This window comes from Micromys minutus (genome assembly GCF_963924665.1).
Source record: "Micromys minutus genome assembly, chromosome: 13".
Taxonomy (NCBI): Eukaryota; Metazoa; Chordata; class Mammalia; order Rodentia; family Muridae; genus Micromys; species Micromys minutus.
Genome location: NC_137982.1, coordinates 16,346,814 through 16,372,241, shown reverse-complemented (window position 1 = coordinate 16,372,241; position 25,428 = coordinate 16,346,814). Strand labels below are relative to the sequence as shown.

The 25,428-nt window shown below is 36.1% G+C and overlaps 1 protein-coding gene across 1 annotated transcript in view; it reads left to right on the top strand.

Annotated features, from left to right (window-relative positions):
* The window catches only part of LRP1B (LDL receptor related protein 1B), a gene marked incomplete at both ends in the record, with an annotated part of 1,929,155 nt that overhangs the window by 1,357,358 nt on the left and 546,369 nt on the right, over positions 1 to 25,428 (top strand). Inside the window, one exon of the mRNA XM_080928219.1 lies at positions 18,919 to 19,059. Coding sequence (XP_080784345.1) covers positions 18,919 to 19,059 — 141 coding nt within the window. The remainder of the gene's footprint in view (positions 1 to 18,918; positions 19,060 to 25,428) is intronic.

The following is a 25,428-nucleotide window of genomic DNA, read 5'->3' as shown; positions in this document are numbered from 1 at the left end:
ATCCCAGACATAAATACTGGGATAAAATCTCAGTCTTTCTGAGATTGAGATATTTGTACTATTCGAAAGTCCCCACAATACTCTGAGGCCACACACATCTCCAAATTGAGTTCTTGTGACTGTAAGTACATTTAGTCTTAAAGACAAAGAAGGAAAGGGCCACCATGTAAAAGAGTAAAAGTTCATTCTGTAGTTTATAAAATGATATGATGAACCATTGATCAGAAGGAAAAGAATGTAATGCCTTTATTTTCTGTTTCTGTAGTTTGAACAAAATGAGGCTAATAAAATGGCTCAGTAGATCAGGATATCTGCTACCGAGCCTGCATATACAAGTTCCATCTCTGAAGTCCACTGTTTTCTAACATACATACATGTACCATGGTGCCCAGACCCAACATATTTTTTTATTTAATTCAAGGAAAAAGTATCAGGATTTTTCCTTTTACTTTTATACTTAAAGATTGTTCTTATATTGTTATCTGTCAAAATTCAAGTGTTAAGTCATTATTTTTCTACAAATATATAAATTTTGGCTTCTTAAGGTGCTAAGAACATAGTAGAGTACATAATCCTTGAGCCTTGCCAATTTTATTGAGGCAATAGCATCCCCAGAAGGAGGTCTGTGAGAAAGATCTAATTGGAAATGATTTACAGGGAACATTCAGATGTATAGGGAATGTATTTAACATTGGACAAGCAAGACCAAACATGTATAAGTACAAAAGTACAATTTTAAGGTCAGGTATCTCTGAGAAATTTCAGTTATATAAAAAATTTTAAAGAAGTAGGGAGTAAGTCACAGTGATATCTAGAGAAGAGGAATTGGGGAAGCGAAAAACAAATTTAGAAGAGAATTTGGGTTATTCATTGTGTATGCTACTGTTTTCATTGTAAAGGCTGAATGCAGCAGAAGACGTCACAATTAAAGAGTGATTGCCAGCAAGCAGGATGTAAACAGCAGGCAAGAGGGTGGTATAGAAGGATAGTAGGTGGACCAGCATCAGTTGTATACAGTAGGGAAATATTACAGTCAAATCAATTTATTTGTGCTGTTAATATAATTGAATAAAATTTTACAAAATTCCAATTTGGTCTAGGCCTAAATCTCAGTGCTGAGGGTAAATCATATATTCAGTGATGTTTGAAGTTTGAGGGTTATGATGTAGCTGAGGAACGTACCTTGGATGGTTGGAGGGAAGGGAGGTCTCAAAACCACACCATGCACCAGATCTCACCAGAGAGCTTTACTGGGGACAGGTGTGGTGGTGAAGGTTGCCTGTGAATAAGGGTGGGAGAAGGAGCAGGAAAGGAGGCACTGACTCTTTAAAAGGGGATATAGTGCATGTCTGCAGGGAAGGTACTTAGGTCATGGGAACAATGGAAATGTATCACATCTTGGTGGCTGGTGATGATGCATATTGCTGTCACTATGTCCCTGAGGGTAGATCAGTAGAAATGCCTAATTGCTAACACTGTGTTCCACACCATCCCCAGCATCCAAAAAGAAACACAAGTATGGGGATGTAGCCCATCTTTTTACTATTTTGTGGGTTCTTTTTTCCTTCACCCTTCTTCACCCCTTTACTTTTTCCCTTTCATCTCCCTAACACCAGGTTAATGAGAAAAAAGAACAGAGGGAAAAGGGTATGACTTAAACTATTCTCTGCTGATTGGGGGCATTGAATACCTTAATGTTGAAGCTTGATCAGGATATCTAATTTTTTCTTCTCAATCCCTAACAAACTGCATCCAACCACTGGTGAAACATACAACCAACACGCTTTATCAGGGCTCTAGCATATACATAGCCTCTGAAAAAGTCCCCAGAATTATAAATGTCACACACTATTCAGGTCCCTGCTAGAGCATGAGGGAAATCATAGTAAACTGCTGTGAAGCAAGCCCATACCCCACATTTGGAATTAAATAAACAAAAACAGAACAAAATACAATTCTTATGTTTGTGGTTTTAAAGAAGCAAGAATTCTCAGTGTGTGTGTGTGTGACAGAGAGAAACAGAGGGAGAGAGAGAGGAATGGAGGGAGGGAGGGAGGGAGAGAGAGAGAGAGAGAGAGAGAGAGAGAGAGAGAGAGAGAGAGAGAGAGAGAGAGAGAGAGAGAGAGAGAGAGAGAGAGAGAGAGAGTTGTACAGGCCAGGGTTCTTCCACGCTGTGAGATCTTGGCAGCTCATCTGCCAGCAGAAGCAGCTTCAGCTGCTAAGTGGTCGAACTCTCAGCGGCCATGAAACTTGTTTTCAACAGCATAGTTTTGAAGAGAACCTAAATGCTTGTTTTGCTTGTAATGCTTCCAGCACTGACCTTGCCTTGCCTCTCTACAAAGTTAAAAACACAAAATGTTTCAAATGGTTTCAGGGACCTGCTGATAGGAAGAATTTAGTCAACAAGATAGTTAAGAACAAGTTGAAGGAAGGGCTCCACAGTTGTCCCCTGACAATACAGTATGATTTTTAATGATTAAATTACTTCTGTTCCAAGCTTCCCTTATTTCCCATCTACTACACTCAAACTTGTCACTAATGAGTTTATATTTCAATGGGAATGAGTAGAGATTTGTAGTTAATGAAAACACTTCAAGTCTTTATACTTAAAGCTTATGCAAATATTATTATGTATATAATAAATCAAAAGCCCAGAAAATGAAAAGAGGATTTATACTTAGAAAAATGACTTTAGTAAACTCTAAGCTTGTTATTTTAACTTCAGCTTTTCTAAAGTTAAGAATTGAATACTTGTGATTATGGAATATTGTTTCACCAGGTGAAACTACGTAGATTTCAAAATTAACTTATAAAGAAGATTAGTGTTTTGAAGGGACACTTAAATTCTTGTTTTGAATTTTCAAAGTCATGTATTGAGGCACATCTCTGAGCAGAAAATATGAATAAGATATGAAACATAAGACCATGAAGTTATTGAAATTAAGTCTACAAAGCAAGATGTATCATTCAAGTTGTTATATTTTTTTCTGGGATATATAAAATATCACTTGAAATTATATTAAGCCTTTGTGTAATTATTACAATATGGGTACGCAGCTGAGTCTTGTAAACATATTCTAAAAATACATAAATTGTTTCAAGCTCAACAATTAACCATAGCATTTGAGTAGATTTAATGGAGTTTAAGCTAATTTATCATAGCAAGTTTTCATCAGTGATACAGAGGTGTAGCTGTTATACATGCATTGCATGTTGCATATCTATTTGTGACTTGATATGGAGAATACATGTTTTTGGCTGATTTTTTTTTTTTTTTTTTTTTTTTTTTTTGAGACAGGTCCCTTTATATAGTCCTAGTCGTTCTAAAACTAACGCTGTAGACAAGACTGGCCTCAAACCCAGAGATCCCCCTGCCCTTGCACCCTGACTGTTGAGATTAAAAAAAGGGGACACTATGCTTGGCAAAATACATCTTATTTTAAATGCACTATAATTATACTACACATTTTCAGCAATTTTGTTTATAAATCATGATTGATGTCAGGCTGTAGTATACTCTGAGCAATGTCACTTAGCTCAAGGAGTTTCAAATACATTTACCTACATTTCCTAAGCCATCAGTCTTCTAATTGCCATAACACGATTCATTAATGTAACAGTAATATATGACGTATATCCAGGCAATTTGCCCAGCACTAAGTACAGTGCATAGTTGTCTTCTCTAAGTACTCAACCCACATTAATAAAAAGTAATAGCCCATCAAAATTTACATTAAAAGTCTATGAGAAATCTCTAAAGGACTATACTTGATATTTTTCTAACAATTTTAGTCACCTTAAAAAGCTGTGTTCTGACATGTTGCTGTTCTTAATGCTAATTGTCTAGCAGCCTGGATAAATACAAGCTGCAGGCTGCATCATGGCGCTTTTTGTAACGAAATGATAATTAGTGACCAGAGAATATTGTCATTAACATAAACAATCAATCATCTCAGCTTTACTATTCCTAAGATTTAAGTTGTGATTTCCCCATGTGAGCTGCTGAATGGGAACCATCAGGAATCATTTTCATAATGAATATTTATGTTGTTCTATGTTTAGACTATTAAACAAAAACATGTGAGTATCCATTTTTGAGATCTGGCAACTGTTATTATAAATGACTTAGTGTCTCTATTTTGATTTAAAACAGAAATGGTACAATATTTACAATGAAAAAATGCAAAATCTTATTATTTACAACAGATTTTGGATAGGATTAATCTTTCTTCTTTACTCATGGAAACTTTCTAAAATTTATTTCACAAAATCACTACATATAGCAAACAAGTCCCATATATACTCTGATTTATAACTCTTATGCATACATACTTAAAGTTTAGTTTACTAATTACCTTGATTAAGTTTAATAACTATAGTTATTAGTAAAAATAGAACAAGTATACTCTATACATTGATGTAAATAAAGACTGTTTCTCAGAATATTTTGCTGAGTATATTTTGCTCTCTCTCCATCCTCTTTTGATGGTTGGAGGTGCTACTGCACAGCCTGCAGGCTGTAATGAGGTAAGGTGAAAGGTTTATTAGGTACTGTGATTGATACTTTTGTAGTCGGAATATGATAGCAAATCCAACACTAATACCCTTTTTTCTTCAAAAGCTCTGGATAAGACTTATGCTTTGAAAATCTCATCAATCACAGCAAGTAATCATTTCTGTTTCCTCATTAAGTGAAGAACTTATACCTAATTTATCAGAAGTAGTTGATGATCTCTTGGCATATTAGAGTTGTTGGGCCCACTAGTCTGTATGTTGAGATCATTATAAAGTAAAGGAAGGGTCTTTGGACTTAAGCTCGGCAATCAATCTGATCCTCTACATGGTTGCTAAGTGTCTAGTGGGCAGGAAGCATGTACAATGTGGAGACCAAGGAGTAGCTTGTGTCCTGACTAAGAAAATTAACTTTTGAGCTTATAAGAATTCATAATAACATATAATATACATGACACAAATAATGTATTTGTAGATTTTCACTTAGTATTTTTACACTGCAGCAGATGAACCACGGAGAAGAAGAACACTACTGTAATATCATTAGAACCCCCTTTCAATCACAGATAGTGGTATATATATTTTTTTTACAAATTTTTAAAATTAAAAAATTCTGTATCTGATTTTTGTTCATATACTGTGTCAACTCATTGAAAGAAAAAAACAAACAAACAGAAAAGGATGCACACATTACATCCTGGTTTCCTGGATAATATTCTTTCAAACTAAACATAAACAGCAATTTTTCTCTGTGGTTAAATAGAAAACCTTAATCACAGGGTTTTCACAGTCTATGTCTTTATTTAGATAAGTGGAAACAACCCTGTGATTTTTTTTCCTTTTCCTAAATATTAACACAATATAGTCTATTTTTAGAATATTAGAGCTGATAGGATGGCTCAGTGGGTAAATCAGGCACAGCAGAAGCCCGCTGAGCAGTTCAAGGTCTTCTTCTATACAAAGATGTAAGGACAGAACAAAACAGAATCTGTCCAATTAACTCTACACATTTAATACCTCAGGCACACATATCACACACCATTCATACAAACAGTTACATTATATTAGTAAATTAAAACATAAAATTAAACATTACACAGTTTAAATTATTTATATTATTCCAACTTTAATTAACATTGCTTCATGTTTAAACTGTACTTCCTCTAGTAGCATCCTGAGTATTAGAGAGGGAAGAAGGCAATAAACACATATAACTTTCAAAACACTATGTACACGGTGTTTTATGTTACATTTTATTATACAGTTTTCAATGCAAATATATTAAATATGAACAAGATTCAAGAGCCAGTCATAAGACTACTCATTTTGAATTGATTCTTAAAGATGCTGCATTTGAAAAGAGTAAGAATACATTTACATATAAATGATTCATAACTTATTTCATAAGGACAGATCAATTAAGGAAATGGTAAGTGGTAAGACAGGTAATAATTGTGGTATGCTAGCATTTTACTTTGAGAAAAAATGACTTTGAAAGGTGATGTTTCCTCATCATCTCCAGGACTGTCCTTAATGAGGAAGTCCTGGAGACTATCTAGAGTCAAATGTGTTTTATGTTTCTGTTTGTTAAGCATAGAACATATAAGAGCTTCACTGGTCAGCGAGATAGTCCAGCATTAATTCCTTGCTGTTAAAGTATTAAGATAAATTTGACCACTATAACTCAGATCAAAAGTTTGAGATTTGTGTGTCATGAAGTACCCTGTAATCCCATCACTGGGGATGTGGAGACAGTCATAGAACCCAAGGCTAATGTGAGGCTGATTTTAAAAGAAACAAGCTACACACACACACACACACACACACACACACACACACACACACAGACACACAATCCAAAGGCGAAACTACATGAACATATTCTCCCAGACACAATAAGTTACCTAGTTATATAAACTAACAAAAACAGTGAATTAAACTTCCATTTTTCTTAACCCTATTCTATATTGGAAAGTTACATTATCAGCCATGGAAAAATAATCTCTTTTTTTTTTTGAAAAGTCCATATATTTGTAAGTTGAATGAAGAAAAGAAACAAAAAAAAAGGATGTGACTAATTTTTGGTATGGTGGAGTAGAAAGTTTATTATTAGGCAGAGGAGCATATCTAGAGGCAGAAGCATTTGGAGACTCCAGAATGGACAGGACCATACCGAGATGGTCCATATGGTATAGGGTATAGAATACAGAGATAAGGGAACATTTCATATCACCCAGGACTCCAAAGGTACAAGAAAAGCAAGAAACCAAAATGTCTAGATTAAAAGGGAAGAGACTGTGGGGGAAAGGGCAGCCAGATCCTTTAAAAATTAAAATTTAAAAATTAGGGTAGAGGGTGGGGTACAACAATTGTTACCTTGCAACAGGTAGGGACTGTGAGATGCTCGGAGACTCTGGATTCCAGGTCTACTTTTTGTTAAATAGGCACTCAGCTGTTTGTGCCTGGTTTAAAATTTAACATAAGTCATTGCCATGCATATTAAATCTAGAGACTTCACTCCATTCTTATTTGTGTGTGTGTGTGTGTGTGTGTGTGTGTGATTTCTTATATGAGAATACCATTCAAAGTTGGGTTTTACCTAGTCTTTGATGTTTAATTTTGACTGTCAGCTTGATTGGTTGAAGGATGACCAGGGTCTTGGAAAACAACCGACTGGTTGTGTCTTGAGGGTATTTTCAAGAGATAATTGGTTTACTGAGATAGCCACTAAGGGAGAAGTAGGGTGGATCCAGGAAGGAGTCACTGGAAGTGCACTCTCCTGCTGCTATAGGCTCTTTTTCCTCTGCTTCTGGATTCTTTTGTTTTCACTGGGAACTCTGTTTGTTATGTTTCTTCTGATCTCTGGTCTGCAGCAATGGAAAGAATTGGTCCTCAATCCTCGTTTCCCTCTTATGTTGATTTCTTTCAGGTATTTGTTTCAGCAGTAAATAACAGAGTAACTGGTAGAATCAACAGTCCCATGGAAATGTGATTTACATCTAAAATACCAGCCCTCTGGAGGCTGACATAGAAGAAAAATTGAAAGGTTGGGGGCAACCTAGGCTACACAGTGAGTTCTAGGATAGCCTGGGCTGACTGGTAAAATCTTTAAATATGATAATTTATTATTTATGTATCTTTGAATTCTGTTGTAGACTTTAGTACATATCAATATTTTTTCTGATACTTTAAATACACTATGTAGTAGATTTCCAGATAGAAAAAATGGGGCTCTGGGAGTGATAGAGGCTTACTCTTGCAGATAATTCTTCAGGGGGGAAATGGAGTCTTGCTCATTTATAGTGGAATTTGTAAACCCACATTCATAGTGGAATGAAGTAAAACATAAAACACTACAAAATGGTGCTTGCCTACAAAAAAGTGGCTATTTTCTGATTCAAGAACACAGTGTAGTGAGCTGTAATTGCATCCAATTCAATATGAAAGTACTGAGTTGCAATAACAGAATATTTTAATGCCTGGTTATTTAAATGAGCATCATTTTTCCTGAAATATGCTTTAATATTGTGATCTTAAATGGCTTCAATTTCAAGTGAATAAATACATCACATTAAATAATGTGGAATAGACAGAAACATGGCAAATGGGAGCACCAAAGATCATTTATTTATGACAATATTCACACTCTAACCTTTTTTCTTAGTAATATATTGATATTTACGCCATCATATATATTTCTCGTCAGTAAATTTTACAATATTAATTATTTGGCAATGTCAAGAGCTGGGTACTAACTATAATGACATTCATATTTTAATAATGACACAGTATTAAATTATCCAAAACAGGACAGCCATTTAATGTAATTGTTAAAATATTGAAATCTTATGATATACAGTGCATTCAAAGTGACTAAAATGATAGCTTCTCATTCTCATTTGGTATTTAAAATTGATCAAGAAATATACTGTGAAGAAAATTTAGTGTAATTGAAAACAAAGTAGAATTATATGACTAATTGTAATGTAGAACACTGTAACAGGAAACAAATATTCAAAGACAGAGGCATAAACATAGGTTCAAAACTCCCCTTAACTAGGCAAACTGATGTGTTTATAAAAAGATGAAGAAAAGATATGTCACAGGTTTCTGCACCAAAGTTAGAAAAATGATAAAAAAAAAAAAAAAAAAGTGTGTGTGTGTGAGTATGTTCTATGGAGATGTGGTGGGGTATGGGGGTAAAGGGGATGCCTCTTGCAGACCCATGATGGGCATCCCTTCCCCCTGAGGGACCAGCCACACCAAAGTAGTATAGAATAGAGTTTATTCAGGACTAGAAATTAGAGAAATGGGAGACAAAGGTTTGTTCTATCTCCTTAAGTTCAGTGTCTAGTAGGATGTGAATTAAACCAGTAGAAAGAAGAAAAGGTGAACAGGGAAAAGACAATTTAAAAATACTTTATACCCATGGGATTCACAGAAAAGAAATGAAGCTTAACCAAATGGTTAGAGTTGGGATTATGCCACATTTTAACAAAGGAGCCGAGTTTGGGATTTCAAAAGACATAAATAGTGAGGAAATGACTTGGAAAAATGTGGGAGTAGCTAAAGGAAGCTAAGGGATTTAAGAAATGCTTGCTTATGTGCACACATTTCAGCACTGACTCTTGGGTATAAGTTATTCATTTCTATTTGTGTGGGAGGAAGGAGTATTTTCACCAGAGAAATTTAGAACATTTTTACAGGGGAAACTCTTCTGCTTGAAAGCAGAAAATAGGAGGGTAGAGTTTTTTTTTTTTTTTTTTTTTTTTTGTATCCGTTGATCCACAGCCACCTTTCGTTCAAAACAGGGATGCTCCTTTTCCTATAGTGTACTTACCCATCACTTCACTGATGTGTGAAAACAACCTAAATAAACTAGAAAATGTTCAAATAGAGATATATTTGAGCTTAGTTTAAAAATGTCTTTTCATGTGGTAAAAGTAGATATAGCAGTGAATGGAGCAATTACAAAAGCCATGGTGATGGGATTAATATCTTGCTGTTGCCATAACAAAATATCTCGGGATCTAAGTTTTCATGATAGAAGCTGATTGTGGCTTCATATCTGGAGATTTAAGATCACTTGACTACATCTGGGGATAAGCTTCTTGGTGGAAGACATTCAAAGCTGTGACCAGCATCAAATGTCTGAAGGACAATGTATGTGTATAGCCTTGTGGCATATTTACTAATAAAGATTTCTTTGTGAGGACCCCCAATGAAAATTCTATCTAATCTAAATCATCCCATGAGTCCTACCTCTAAATTTCACAAAGTAAGTTTCTAATCTTCTAATATACATTTGAACCTAAATTTTAGCCTTATGTCTTGAGGGACATATTGTTAGGGGAAGGATGAAGAGAGTGGGGGGCATATGGCCCATGGAGGCAAAGAAGATGCCTCTGGGGGGTCCATGTTGGGAATCCCTTCCCCCTGAGGGAACAGCCACACAAAGGTATAGTACAGAATAGAGTTTATTCAAGTCATGGGAGAGTTAAGAGAGTGGTAGAAGCAGAGAGAGTGGGGAAGTAGAGGAGTAGAGGCCGGCCATGAGCATGTGGGAGAGAGAGGGGAAGGGAAAGGGAAGTGGAGGGGTAGGAGTGGGAGAGCAAGGCTGCAAGAGCAAGAGAGACAGGAGGGGTCAAGCAGCTCCTTTTATAGTGTCAGGTCACTGGGGAGGAGCATACCTGGCCACTGCTGGGTAATTGAGGGGTGGGGTATACCTGGCTGTTGTTAGGTAACTGAGGGGTGGGGTTTACAGAATCCCAACACATATTGCAACCATGTCTGACATAGATCAGACTTGCTTGGAGACTCAACTTTTGGAACTATCAACTTCTATCTTAACCTGATAACTGCGTGGTAGAAAGTGGGAGAATACAGACACATGCTTCAGAATCTAATTCGCACAACTGCAATAAAAAAATGTATGTTTTTTTCAATGTATGTAATTAAAGTGTCTGAATTGTCTATGTTGTTACCTGAGCTATACACCCACCCCATCAGCCTTTGTCTTCCTTTTTTATGTAGATTTTATGGTTTATCAGTCTTCAGTAAATGACATTGCTTTTTAAATGTTTATTACTAGAAACCCTGGCAAGCAGTCACTCAGAGCTAACTGGTTTCTGTTCGTGCACCCCACAGCTTCTCAATATCATTCTTCCTTCGCCATCCCACAGATGAAGGCTCACTGACAGCACAGTCAAACCATCAGCTTGAAAATTAAATGACCTGTCACCCTCAAAATTCGCTCTGTGTAATCACAGACTCAACCCACATGACTCTCTGAGGCAAGCTGATCACTTGAATTGCAAGGATTTTAGGGCAACCTCTGCCAGTTCAAGGTTACAAAAGCTCCCGACTAAATTCTGAGTCCTGTTTGGCCATCTCTCCACCTCCACCTTTCTCCAAATTACCTTATTTAAGCAGGAAAGAAGTCTTAGAAAGGGCAAAGAAAACAAACTTCTAGTCTTCTCACTGGCATCAAAAATAGATTTGGCATTAGACCTCAGAGAAACAAGAAGCTCATAGCTCAGAGTGTAGTTAGCAGGCTGATAGCTGCTGTGTGCAGAAATTGCTGCCCAGGTGGAGGGGCGGTTCTGCCTCACAATTGGTACAGAATAAACATACAATGGCCCTACCATAATTACAAATAGCAGTCTCCTTCTGTTCTGTAGACATCTCTATGGTCTACCAAACTGTTAAATATTTACCTTCAAAATTAGCTACTTTCAGGGCTTTTTTTTTTTGGATCATCATTAATTTTATATTAGAAAAAAATATTTCATTTGTTCTGCTTTACTTTCGGTGGCATTCTTCTTAATTGCACTATTTACTTGTTCTTTGGTTTTGGTGTTTTTAAAGAATCTGGGTACTGAGAAATTAGTCCCTAAGGTACTGGGAGCTGCTATGAAACCTTTAAGAAATAAAATTGTGGAGAGATCCTTGGTCCCTGGAGACTGGCATTACAAGATGGTTCTCTGGGGACCATTGAGTTATCACAACAGAACTGTGACAAAAGAAACAAGTGTGCCATTAGCTATATTCTTCTTGTTTCTGTATATGATCTCATCACTATTTGACATTCTATTGCACACAGGGAGTTACCTTCATGTGGTTAGGTCACTATTTCATGGAATCTAAAACTCTGAATGAGATAAGGTTTTTTTCTTTATAAAGTTAGCCTGTTACTAGTACTTTATTCTTGTAATGAACACCTGGCATAAAGCAGTGATTGGTAACTATTTATTATTTCTTGAATGTTTCCTCCTATTTTTGATAGCCTGACATTGTTTATATATCATCTATAATAACCACACTGAAAAGGTTATATATATATATATATATATATATATATATATATATATATATATATAGAGAGAGAGAGAGAGAGAGAGAGAGAGAGAGAGAGAGAGAGAGAGAGAGAGAATCTATGATTGACCTCTTTCTTTAAAGCAGTAAGTTAGACAATTTTCTCCAAATGCAAAACCTCTTAATATCTCAAAGTGGCCTGAATGCCACCTTCCTTAAATGAATAAATTCAGGAGTGAGTCTTCTTATATAGCAGAAAGGTTGTGAGTCTTTTCCTTACCTATATATTAGTGTAATGGAAAATGTTAAATATTCTCAATGTAATGCAAAAGGCCCAAACCACTCAGTTATCATCTTGAGACAGAAACTAGCACATTTTCCAAAGTCTCCAGATGCTTCAGAGGTCTGTTGAAGGAGGCACAGAAGTGGAAGCACTAGTTCGGGAAAGAAATCTATCTGGAAGTGTGTCACTCCGACATATACAGGCTCCACTTGGATGAAGCCAGCAAAGTATGGTAAAACAAGGCCAGATGATGGCAACTCAGGCCCAAATCTTAAAACCTTTGATAGAAATTACCACTCATTTTCTTCTCAGTGTCCTTCCCAGTCCTCCTCTCTGACAACTACAGACTAGGTTGGTCACTTAATCTAAGGGCTCTAACTCCTCTTACACTAAAAAACATCCATATATATTCAGTATGTATGTATATGTATATATATGTGTGTGTGTATGCAATGTGTTTATATATTTGTAAATACATGTATACATTTACTATATTTATATTTTAGAAGAGTATACAAAAAGATACTTATTAATGCAAAGTACAGACTTAAATCAATTTGTTATGAAAGAAAATGATCTGAACAGTTGACAGCATTAGTTAGCAGTAAGGATGCTGACTCTACTAGGCTTCCTGCTTTATCTGTTTATCCCATCAGACCACAGTGTCTTTGATTGGTGGCTGAGTCATTGAGAGATCTCAGAAATCTAGGTTACTTGACTCTGTCTTTCTGTGGTGTTGTCTTTCCCTTCTGGGCCTTCAATTCTTCACACATTTTTTTTTGTAAGTCTCCTTGACATCTGTCCACTGCTGGCTGTAGTAACTGTATTTGTTTCAGTCTGCTGCTGAGTAGAGCCCTTTAGGAGACAGTTATGCTAGGTTCCTTTCTGCAAACATAAGAGACTATTATTAATAATGTCAGGGACTGTTGTTTGCCCATGGCATAGGTTGCTAGTTGGGCGGGGTATTGGTGGGCAGTTCCTCCCATCTCTGCCCGATCCCTGCATATATTTTAGGCAGGACAAATTAGGGGTTGAATGTTTTGTGGATTAATTGTTGTCCTTATTTCTTCACTGGGATTTCTTCCTGGCTACAGGAGGTGACTTCTCCAGGTTCCAAGTTCCCACTTCCATCTTATTTAAGATCACCCAAGTGGACTTCTGAGACTTTCTCCTATGCCACGTCTTTGGAACTTCCTAGAGAATCTCTGCTTATCCCAATCCCCAGCCTCTGCAGATTTCCATTCATTATCCTGGTCCTCTGAGCCTCTCTCCATATCTGACCCTGCATCCTCACTCACCTCACCCTCCCTGTGCTCACCCAGATTCCTCCCTCCCTATCTTCTATAACTATTTTGGTTTCTCTTCTAAGTGTAATTCAAGCATCTTTGCTAGAGCCTTCATTATTGGTTAACCTCTTTGGGTCTGTAGGGTATATCAGGAGTATTGTGTACTTCATGGCTAATAGTCATTTATCACTAAGTATATACCATATCTGTCCTTTTGAGTCTGGGAACCTCACTCAGGATATTTTTCTAGTTCCATCCATTTGCCTCAAAATGCATGACATCCTTGTTTGTAATAGATGAATAGAGTGTAATAGATGTAATTTATTCCATTTTGTTAATTAACCACATTGTTTATATATTTTCTTTAATTGAGGGGCATCTGGATTGTTTTCAGTTCCTGGTTATTATGAATAAAGCTGCTATGAACATAGTGTGGGTCATGTGTCCTTATGATATGGTATGATATAGTAGAACACCTTTTTGGTATATGCCCAGGAGCGGTATAGGTTTGTCTTTATATGGAACTATTTCCAAGTTTCTGAGAAACTGCCAGATAGATTTTTATAGTAGTTGTAAAAATTTGCAATTCCATAATCAATGGAGGAGTGCTCTTCTATCCCCACATTGTTGAAAGGTGCTGAGTAGTGAGTTTATAATTTATACATTCTGATTGGTGTAAGGTAGAATATTTGGGTTGTTTTGATAAATATTTCCCTGATGACTAAGGATGCTGAACATTTCTTTAAGTGTTTCTCTTCTACTTGAGATTCCTCTGAGAATTCTGTTTAGCTCTGTACCCCTTTTTAAATTGGGTTGTTTGATTTGTTAGAGACTAACTTCTTGCGTTTTATATATTTGCATATTAACCCTCTGTAGCATGTAGAGTTACTGAAGATCTTTTCTCTATCTCTTAAATCAAGATCAGTTAAACAGACAGTTCCATAACTCCTAATGTAAGAGCAGCAATCATCAAAAGTTTCCCAACCAAAAAGGAGAAGGGCTAGATGGTTTTGGAATAAAATTCTACTTAACTTTTAAAGAAAAGCTGATGTCAAGAGGCCACAGTTATGTTACCTTGATAGTAAATCACACAAAATCTCAACAAAGAAAGAAAACTTCAGACCAATTTGCCTATGAACATCAATGCAAAAGTGCTCAATAAAATTCTCACAAACCAAATATAAGACCGCATCAAAACCATTATTCACCAGGATGAAGTAGGCTTCATTCCAGGGGTGCAGGGATCATTCAATATATGAAAATTCACCAACATAATCCACTATTTAAACAAACTGAAAGGAAAAGTCATATGGTCATCACATTAGGTGCTGACAAAAAACTTTGACAAAATCAGCTCTTCTTCATGTTAAAAGTATTAGAGAGATGAGGGATTTAAGGCACATATCTAAAAATAGAAAAAGTAATATAAAGCAAGCCAGTTGCCAACATCAAATTAAATGTAAAGAGAATTGAAGCAATCCTGCTAAAATCAGGGACAAGACATGGCTGCCCACTCTATACCTGTCTATCCAGTATACTACTCCAAGTTCTAGCTAGAGCAGTAAGACAACAAAGGGAGATAAGGAGGATACAAATTGAAAATGAAGTGGTCAAGGTATCCCTTTTTGCAGATGATATGACAGTATCTATAAGAGATCCCCAGAATTCCACCAGAGAACACTTACAGCTAATAAACAACTTCACCAATGTGGCTAGATATAAAATTAGCTCAAACAAATCAGCAGACCTCCTTTATACAAATGATGAATAGTTAAAGAAAGAAATTAGGGTAACAACATTGCCCTTCACAATAGCCACAAATAACATAAAATATCTTGGTGTAACTCTAACCAAGCGAGTAAAAGATCTGCATGACAAGAACTTCAAGCCTCTGAAGAAAGAAATTTAAAAAAAGACCACAGAAGATGCCATGATCCCCCATGCTCATGGATCTTCAGAATTATCATAGTGAAAATAAACATCTTATCAAAAGCAATCTACAGATTCAATGCAAGCCCTATCAAAATTCCAACATATTTTTTTTTTATGGAACCGGAAAGGCCGATTTCTAACTTTATGTGAAAAAACAAAAATCACAGGATAGCCAAAACAATCCTGAACAATATAAAGACATCTAGAACAAACATGATCCTGATCTTTACTTGTATTATAGAACAATAGTGATAAGAATAACTACATGGTATTGGTACAGAAACAAATAGGTTGACCAATGGAATAAAATGGGATATCCAAAAATAACCCCACACACATATGGTCACTGGATTTTCAATAAGGAAACCAAATCCATACAGTGGGAAAAAAGAAAGTATCTTCAACAAATGCTGCTGGTCTAACTCGATATCTGCGTCTAGAAAGATGGAAATAGACCTATATTTATCACCCTATATAAATTTCAAGTCTGAGTGGACCAATGACCTCAATATAAAACTAGTTACACTAAATCTAATAGAATAGAAAGTAGAAAACAACCTTGAATGTATTGGTACAGAGTGCAATTTTCTGAACAGAACCCCAATGGCTCAGGCCCTAAAATCAACAATGGGACCTCATGAAATAGTTGTATATTTTCTACCAGGACCAAATGCCCCTTGGTAAATAAATAATTCCAGTTGCCACCATGCTTTCCACAATGACAAGGATCTTAATCTCTGAAACTTTAATCTATCCTTAGTTAAATATTTTCTTTTTTTTTAATTACAATTGCTATGTTCAGGGCATCTCTTCAAAGCAATATAAGATTGAGTAAGATATATGAAATATGAATTTTTTAAATTGTATACTAAAACATGAACAAAATCCAACATTCCTATTAACTAAGCATTTTGATTCATGAGCAGTTAAGAATTTTGTTCAATTTTCTGTTTCCTAAAAGTACAAAAGATTTTAACACTTTAAGTGATCTATTTTCATTATAAAAATACACTATATAATATATTATATCTATTATGTACTTTTATAATATTTTACTAAAATATATTAGTAGTAGACTATGTATAACTTAATTTCTATGAGAAAAAGGAAAGATTGAGCAAAAGCTCATGAACCAAACATAAGGTAAGGAAATGATGATAATGTAATCTCCTTGGTGTTATTAATCATTTTAAATTTTTAATACAGTCATTGTACCAAGAAATAAGCAAATATAATCTCAGTATACAATTTTTAAATTTTCAACATTTAAAATAAGTCTTTAAACAACACAATGACATATGAGTATAATGCACAGAATTACATGCATATATTGTATACATGTAATAAAATTTTATGATAGTTGATGAAAGGGGTTAAAGATAATTATAAAAAATTAAAGTAGAAACAATGTTCTCATCACAAAAGTTACATTACTAAAGATGGTTTTAAAACTAACAGAAAAGTAAGTTCAGTATAGCTCATGTAACTAGGCACTGGGATTTATACTTACTCATCCTCATGATCCAATCACTTGACAGTCTAAGCCAGTGCTTCTCTCTCATGTTACCTTTCTTTTATTATTGATAGAGATCAGGAAACAGTCAAAAAACGTGTCCACTGGAAATCAGCACAGTGGATTATTTATTTACCAAGCAGTTTTTGGCCCTGATAGAAAATGTACAACTTTGTGAGACTGGTCACTAATATGCATGTAAGACAGTCAATACTAGGTTGTTTTGAAATTTTCTCTGCCAGCAATCGCTATCCAAAGCTCTTCAGTTAAGACTCAAGCAGACATTTGAACAAGGACAAAGTGCAAATTCTTCACCAAAATATCACAAGAACAATCTGTAGGACACTTATTAATATTCTTCTCTCAGAAACTCCTTAAACCAGGCCATGATCAAAATATACATTGGTCTTTGCACCATCTTTTCTGCTTCTAATATTATGTCAATTTAAGATGTACAAAATCTATTCAGCTGCTTTTGTAATCCAGACTTCACATCCCTCCTAAACAGCATGGCCAGATGTGTCACAAAGCAATGCCACAGCTCATGGGACTAACTTCAGTCTTAGTCAATGTTCTGTTGTTATCAAGAGATAAGATAAGACCTTCTTATAAAGGAAAATATTTAGTTAGGGCTGGCTTACTTTTTCAGTAGCTTAGCCCATAATCATAATGGTAGGAAGCACGATGGCAGACAGGAAGACATGTTTCTGGAAGGTAGCTGCGGGATCTACATATGGATTGACAGGAAACAGGAAGAGAGAGCAATTAGGACTGGCTTGAGCATTTGAAACTCTAAAGCCATACTCAGTAAAACAGATGTCACACCTAAAGCAACACCACATCTAACAGTGCCACTCCTTGATGACAAAATTAAAGTTGAATTTATGAGAGCCACTCTGATTCAAACCACTACACCACATTAATAGAGAGAATTCCTTATTTCTGTACATATTCGCATATCATATAGTTTGTAAGAATATCCATTTAGTTTTTATTTTGAGATAGGACCTTGGGTATCCCAAGCTATCCTTGTAGCTGAGCATTACCTAATTCTTCTGCCTCACTTATTTTAAATAGTAAGATTATAAATGGGTGGTGCCATATCTGACTCATGGGTTTCTGTGGATCTAACACAGAGCTTTCTTCATGATAGGGAACTGTTTTACTAAGTAAGCTGAATCCTTAGTCTGATTATTTTTTCTTTAAGAAAAAATAAATGTCAATTGATAATAACTTGACTACTTGTATAGGAAAATTTAGTTTCTCAAAGGGCATCTCACTGGGAAAACAAACCAAGGATAGGCTGCATGCTGAGCAGTGGATGGCCAACTGAGAAAATAAACAAAACAAAACAAAAAACCTAATAGCATCTTTGTAGCATTTCTTATCTCACAATCTTGTCAGGGATTTACCTTCACTGAAAAACAATGTTAAGTCTGTCATTTTTATTTTAATATAAATTTACATTTATATATTTATATCCTTTGCATATCCATTATGACTTCCAGCTTTGTGTTCTGATAGTATTCCTGAACATGTATATTAGTGGGTCTCTGTCTTGTAACTTTCTCTTGGGATATACTATGTCTTCTTTTTGATTTGTCCAAATTCTGATGTGCTACATTTTGTCTCATTATTGTATCATTATTTCTTGAAGCCCATGTGCTTCTAATAAGACACAGGAGAGAGTGTATGCTGTTGGGAAAAGAGTTGAAGAGGAAGTGGGAAGAAGCACAGGACGGGAAACTGTAATGTTACCAGGATATATAATGTGAGAAATGAATCTATTTTCAATTAAAGGGACGAAAATCTGTAAGTCATCAATTTTTTTTTAAAGTGAGAAGAAGAAAGAAAGAAAAAGAAAGAGAGAAATTATAGGGAATTTTGCTTCACTGGAGAAGGAGAAACTGGAGTAATACCTTATCACTGAAGTTTGCAGTTTAGCATAAGGTAATTTTAGGGTTTTATTAGGACTGATTTGAAATATAACAACGTGAATCAGGAAGTATTTTTCATTGAGTTTATATTAGCAAGTAATTACCATCTCCCCTGAAAGAAAAACTCTGTTTTCTGTACAGATAAGAAACTCTGGTGGGCAGACCAAAACTTAGCTCAACTGGGAACTTGTAACAAAAGAGATGGAAGAAATCCCAGCATCCTGAGAAATAAGACTTCCGGAGTCGTTCACATGAAAGTGTATGACAAAGAAGCACAACAAGGTATGTCCCTGTGCAAGGAGCTTGTAACACTCTGAGTATAGTACTCTTCCACACAGATTCTTCTCTTTTCTTCGTTGTTGTCCTTGTTGTTGCTGTTGCTGTTGCTGATCCACACACTGAATATTTAATGAAGGGCCCAAATCTTTTAGACACTAGAAACTGTATTTTATCCCCCCTTCTTTGTTAACATTTTAAATACTAGATAAACATTATAGAACAAATTAATCTGCTTGTGACCCAGCAGTGACGGGCCATTTCCTATTTGTTTTTCTAGCCCCTTTTCAGTCTCCCTCAATTATCTTATCTTGGTTAATCTATTCTAACCCTTATGAAATAGGGAGCAAAGGTACCAACTGAATACTCTGACATTCAAGAGGTGGCCCATCAGTAAAAGGGCCAAGCTCCCAGGAGCCTTCAAACCGCACTGGTCCCTACACTTTGTTAGACAGAACTCCTTCTTGGGTCCTGAGCAGAGAAACCAGTGGATCTGTAAACCAAGCACACAGATCCAAAGACCAAGTGAGGATCTGGATAGTGAGGTACATGGGCTTGTGACCACCACTAGCAACATCACCTTCAGGACTTCCAAGACTTCTGAGCTCACATTTCCCCATGGATGCCTCCCAGGTACCAATCTGTTCTCCCTGCCATACAGTGTATGAGGGATACACTGGAAGCCAAAGACAGACCAGTCACAATGGAGGGGTCCATGGGGAATATACTGACGAAGCAACTGCTAAGTTGGTGACATTTGCTCTCGGGGTCAAAAAGTAGGGCCCGGAACAAGGATGGCAGCTGGAAGGTGAAGGGCAGTCCCAGCTCTCAGTAGCAGTAGTGATCGGGTTTGAAGGGGCTGTTGATGGGCATGCCCAGGTACTGAACCTGCTTCTCAGTCAACTTGGTCAGCTAAACCTTCAGCTTGCCTGAGTGGGCTTCAACTACTGCGTCATCCAGATTCTTAGGCAGAAAGTGAACCCCACCGGATTTTTCAATTAAGCAATTGGCTGTTCCTATTCTAACCTTTGGTTACAGAAGTTGGGCAGGAGTGAATTATATCATATCCTGAAGAAAATAGTGAAGAAAATTTTTTCTCACATAAGACGCATCGTTAATTTTAAGGCACTAGCAAGGTGTAGTAATTCCCATTTAACTTACTCAAGAGGATCCTGGCAGTGGTGACAGCGGCACTGTGTCCTGAGCTACCCATCCCGCCCCAGTGTTCTGGGTTCTTGAATGAATCACAAACACATAGCCTTTATGTTTTGATTAGCCTTAAAAAGTTCAATGGCTGGGCCACTTTCTAACCTCCACGTAGTTAATCCACACTTTGATATCCCCAATTCATTACAAACTAAAAACCTACATTCCATCTTAAATGCCCTGGACCCAGTTGGGCAACCCTACTGGGGCCACTCATCCCTGACCCCTGCATGGTAACTATACTCCCTGCTCCATCCTTCTCAGGAGGAGTATCCTTGGTTCTCCTTCTCCCTCTTCCTCCTTCCTTGGTCTGGTACCTGGGAATCCTAAAAGTTCTACCTCTGTCTCCCTGCCAAGCCATTGACCTCTGACAACTAAATTTACCAATGAAAGCCAAGTAGAGACAGGGTTCCCTCGGTGTCTTACACGTGGATGTGTGGATTCTCATGTAATTTGGTGGAACCCACATTAACATAATACAAGGAACATTAGACCAAATCCACAACAGAAAGGCTGTTGTAAGATTCTTAATTTTTTGCTTAATTGACATTGTGTCAGTTACACAGAGTAACAAAATTTACATATATAAGAAAAAATATGGAATAAAAATTGATATGTTTTGTGACTAGTTCGGACATCTCCAAACCCACTCAGTTGACATAAAAATTGCATATCTTAAAGCAGTTGTGCAAATGGTGGGGTGGAAATGGACTGGAATTAGTTGATGGCTTACATAGGTAGACTTGTCACAGTACACACATGACAACTGGATTAGAGATACGGCCAGTGCAGCTGAGTAGTTATGAGGTCGTTTTCTAGTCTCTGCTGCAGGATCCATGGCATTAGCATAATGCTCTTCTAAAAAAGAAACTCATTCTCCATGTAAGCACACAACTTCCTAAAGTCTCTCCAGTTACTCCCTTCTCCAAAACTTCCTTCAATCACTTTGTACATATACATATTATTTTTTTTAAATTGGTTTCCATAAACTACTGCCTTATTTTAGTTTCTGCCATGGAAATCCTTATTGTCAGAAAATTTTCTTCTCAAATAAAACTTCAAAATTGTCTTTGGAGATTACGAAGACAAAGCTTTAATCCTCATTATTTGTGATGTATGGACCAAATAAGCAAACCATAGTCAGAAGTATGAGGACCAAGGTGCCTACTGTTTCAGAAGTACAGTATAGCATCCATGCAGTCAGGGTTTGTTGGTCACGTTCTTTGAAGCCACCTACCCAGCAGGAGACACAATATAATGGTACCTGCAATGCTTTTCAAAGATGGAAATTTTGGTATAGAGTCCTTGTTGGGGTTTAAGGAACAAAAAAAGATTAATTAGAGACCTAATGTAAGATGACACCAATTTACAGATGACTTTTGTGTACAAATCTACATTCCTTCCAAAATAATTGTCTTTGGATATTTTCATTTTCATTTCTATGTTCTATTGTCATCTTTCCTTTTTACTCTTCTTACTCTATAAAATAATCAAATAATTTTAGCTAGTAATTAAACAACATTTTCTATGTCTAAATAAACAACCTAAGTTTCTAGGGTAACTCAGTGGTGGAATGTTTGCCTAACATCAATTAGGTCTTACATTTGATATCCAACACAGAAAAATGTATAATAAATAAATAAATAAATAAATAAATAAATAAATATGTATTCATTTGTATTCAAGTCATATAGACTATACTATATGGTGTGTAATTGCTGCAGTAAATAAAATGCCATAAGGCATTTTCATTTCTATTCAATATAAATTTATTAAGTACAAACTATAAGATTTATAATACCTCTATAAATTTCATTGCATAGTATGCAAATGAACAAATTCATGAGATATATTGAAACACAGCCTTAGAAATTACAGCAATCAGAGAATCAGACAGAGAGGAAGAAGCAATTACAAACAAGGTGCCTAGAAACAAGATTGGCCATTCAAGACATGAGCAACATACACATTTGTAAAATAGTCTATCAGTTTCATAAATAGTTGTCTGATAATATTTTCTTGGGGAATGAGGTGATTCTTGATTCTATACTTGTTAGCTACATTTTTATTACCTAGAAGAATTTACCCTATAGGCAGCACTGGGTACTATATAAATTAAAAACGTCTCCAATAAGAACATTAACAATTATATCCAGTAGTAGCCTGCAACTACATTGTTCTCACTGTAAAATGCTAAAAAAATCTGCTTGAAAGACTATGCCCTCTATCAAATGAAGGATTGGTAATTAGGGTTTCCCAATCTGTTGCTTGCCATTTTGTCCTTCCGATAGTGTTCTTTTCCTTATAAAATTTGCAATTTTATGATGTACCATTTGTTGAGTCTTGATCTTAGAGCATAAGCCATCAGTGCTCTGTTCTGGAAATTTTCCCCTGTGCCTATGTGTTCTATGCTCTTCCCCACTTTCTGTTCTATTGGTTTCAGTGTACCTGGTTTTACATGGAGGTCTTTGATCTACTTGGACTTGAGCTTTGTACAAGGAGATAAGAATGAGTCTATTTGCATTCTCCTACATAATGATTGCCACTTGAACCAGCACCATTTTTTGAAAATGCTGTTCATTGAATGTTTTTAGCTCCTCTGTCAAAGATCAAGTGAGCATAGGTGTGTGGGTTCATTTCTGGGTTACCATTTCTATTCCATTCATCTACCTGCCTGTCTCTGTACCAATACCAAGCTGTTTTTATCATGATTTATCTGTAGTACAGCCTGAGATAAGAATTGGTAATTCCTGCAAAAGTTCTTTTATTGTTGAGGATAGAAAAATCAAGAAGATAGACTCAGGAGAATTAAAAAATCCTATTAAAAATGTGGTACAGACCTAAGCAAAGAATTCTCAACTGAGGAGTACCAAATGGCTAAAAAGAACCTACAGAAATGTTCAACATCCATAGTCATCAGGGAAAAGCAAAACAAAACAACCCTGAGATTTTACCTCATATCAGTCAGAATGGCTAAGATCAAAAACTCAGGTGACAGCAAATGCTGACTAGGATGTGGAGTAAGAGAAACACTCCTCCATTGTTGGTGTGATAGCAAGCTGGTACAACCACTTTTGAAATCATTCTGTAGGTTCCTCAGAAAATTGAACATAGTACTACCTGAGGACCCAGCTATACTACTTTTGGTTATATACCCAAAAATATTCCAACATATAACAAAGGACACATGCTCAACTATGTTAATAAAAACCTCATTTAAAATATGCAGAAGCTGGAAAGAACCACGATGTTCTCGAAGAGAGGAATAGATATAGAAAATGTGGTCCATTTACACAATGGAATATTATTTAGCTATATAAAAATGACTTCATGACATTCTTAGACAAATGTTTACAACTATAAAATATCATCCTGAGTAAGGTAATCCAATCACAAAGGAACATATATGGTATGCACTCACTGATACATGAATATTAGCCTAGCAGCACAGAATACACAAAATACAATCCACAGAGCACATGAAGCTCAAGAAGTTAGAAGACCAAAGAGTGGATGCTACAGTCTTTCTTAGAAGGAGAAACAAAATATTCACAGGAGGAAATACAGAGGTAACTGGTGAAGTAGATACTTAAGAAAAGATCATCCAGAGATTGCCTCACCTGGGGATCCATTTGATATACAGTCACCAAACCCAGTCACTCTTGCTGATGCCAAGAAGTTCTTACTGGCAGGAGCCTGAAATGGAAGTCTCCCCAGAAGCTCTGCCATAGCTATATTGATACAATTGAGGATGCTTGCAGCTAACCATCAGACTCTGCATGGGGACCCTAATGAAATAGCTACAGAAATGACTTAGTGAGCTGAAAGGGTGTACAACCCCATGGGAAGAGCAACAATATCCAAACCCCCAGAACTCCTATGGACTAAAACACCAACTACTGAGTACACATAGAGAACTATGACTCCAGTTGCATATGTAGCAGAGGATAGCACTGTCTGGCATCAATTGGTAGGGGAGGCCTTTGGTCTAGTGAACTCTTGTTTGCCCAGTTGTAGGGGAATGCCAATGTAATGAGGTGGTAGTGGGTGGTCCCACATCGGAACATCTTCATGGAAGCAAGGAGAGGGAGGAGGGGGATAGGGGAGGAGAGAAAGGGATAACATTTGAAATGTAAATGCATAGAATATCCAATAAAAATAATAAGAAGAAAGAAAGGCAATACCATTAACAGAATCAGTGTCAGTAGCTTGAACGCTTCATTAGAATGAAATATGAGCAATTTAGGGCTCTTTAAGGTGTTAACATTACTACCTCCTTTTATTTCAAACTACAATTAACGGCCTCATTTGTCATTTTTGACACAGATCACTGGAGAGTTGATGTTTTTAGTGAAATGGATTTTGCAGCTTCACTGGTCATTTGGGGTATGAGTTGTGAACATCAATCTCACTACAAACATTAATCCAAACTACTTCTTTTATCTTGATGATTACTGCAAAATGATTACTTTAAAATTAAGACAATCTCTTCCTATTTGTCCCTTTATATACTAAAGAAAATACTTTAAGTATAACTAATTTTTTAGATTTTCTATATTTTCTCTCTGCAAAGGTTATATGTGAAATATATGTACAAGTGTGTTAAAGTATATGAATTTTATCAACAAATAAGTTTAAACTCTATTTCCTGCACTATAAATGCACAACATTCCAGTAGTTGCTGTTCTGTTCTCTACTTTTCTCATACTTCTAATATATATGTAATTTCTCATACTCCCTTACTTTCCTTAGTTCTTTTTCTTCCTTGAGTCATTTTTCTTACTTTTTCAACTCCCTCAGCTCTATGTGCTGTTCCCTTAAACTTTATGTTGAAATGCCACTTGTTCTTTTTTGTCCTAGGCTTCAGTCTTTAGAATTAGTTGGAAAAAAACTCATGTCATGCATATATATATATATATATATATATATATATATATATATATAGCCCAGCATTAATGTAACATGTGCCAATATGCTTTCTGTAAATGAGTCATGTGAATAGTCAATTTTAGATGTCTACACAGTTAATGTGGTTGCCTGTTTGATAAAATAGTCAAAGATCTGAACTGTCACATTAAGTCACCTTGAGAACATCGGGAGAGGGTGCGGGTTAGTCATCTACCTTCTTTACATCACATAAGAAATATATGGAATTACTTTAAATCTCCA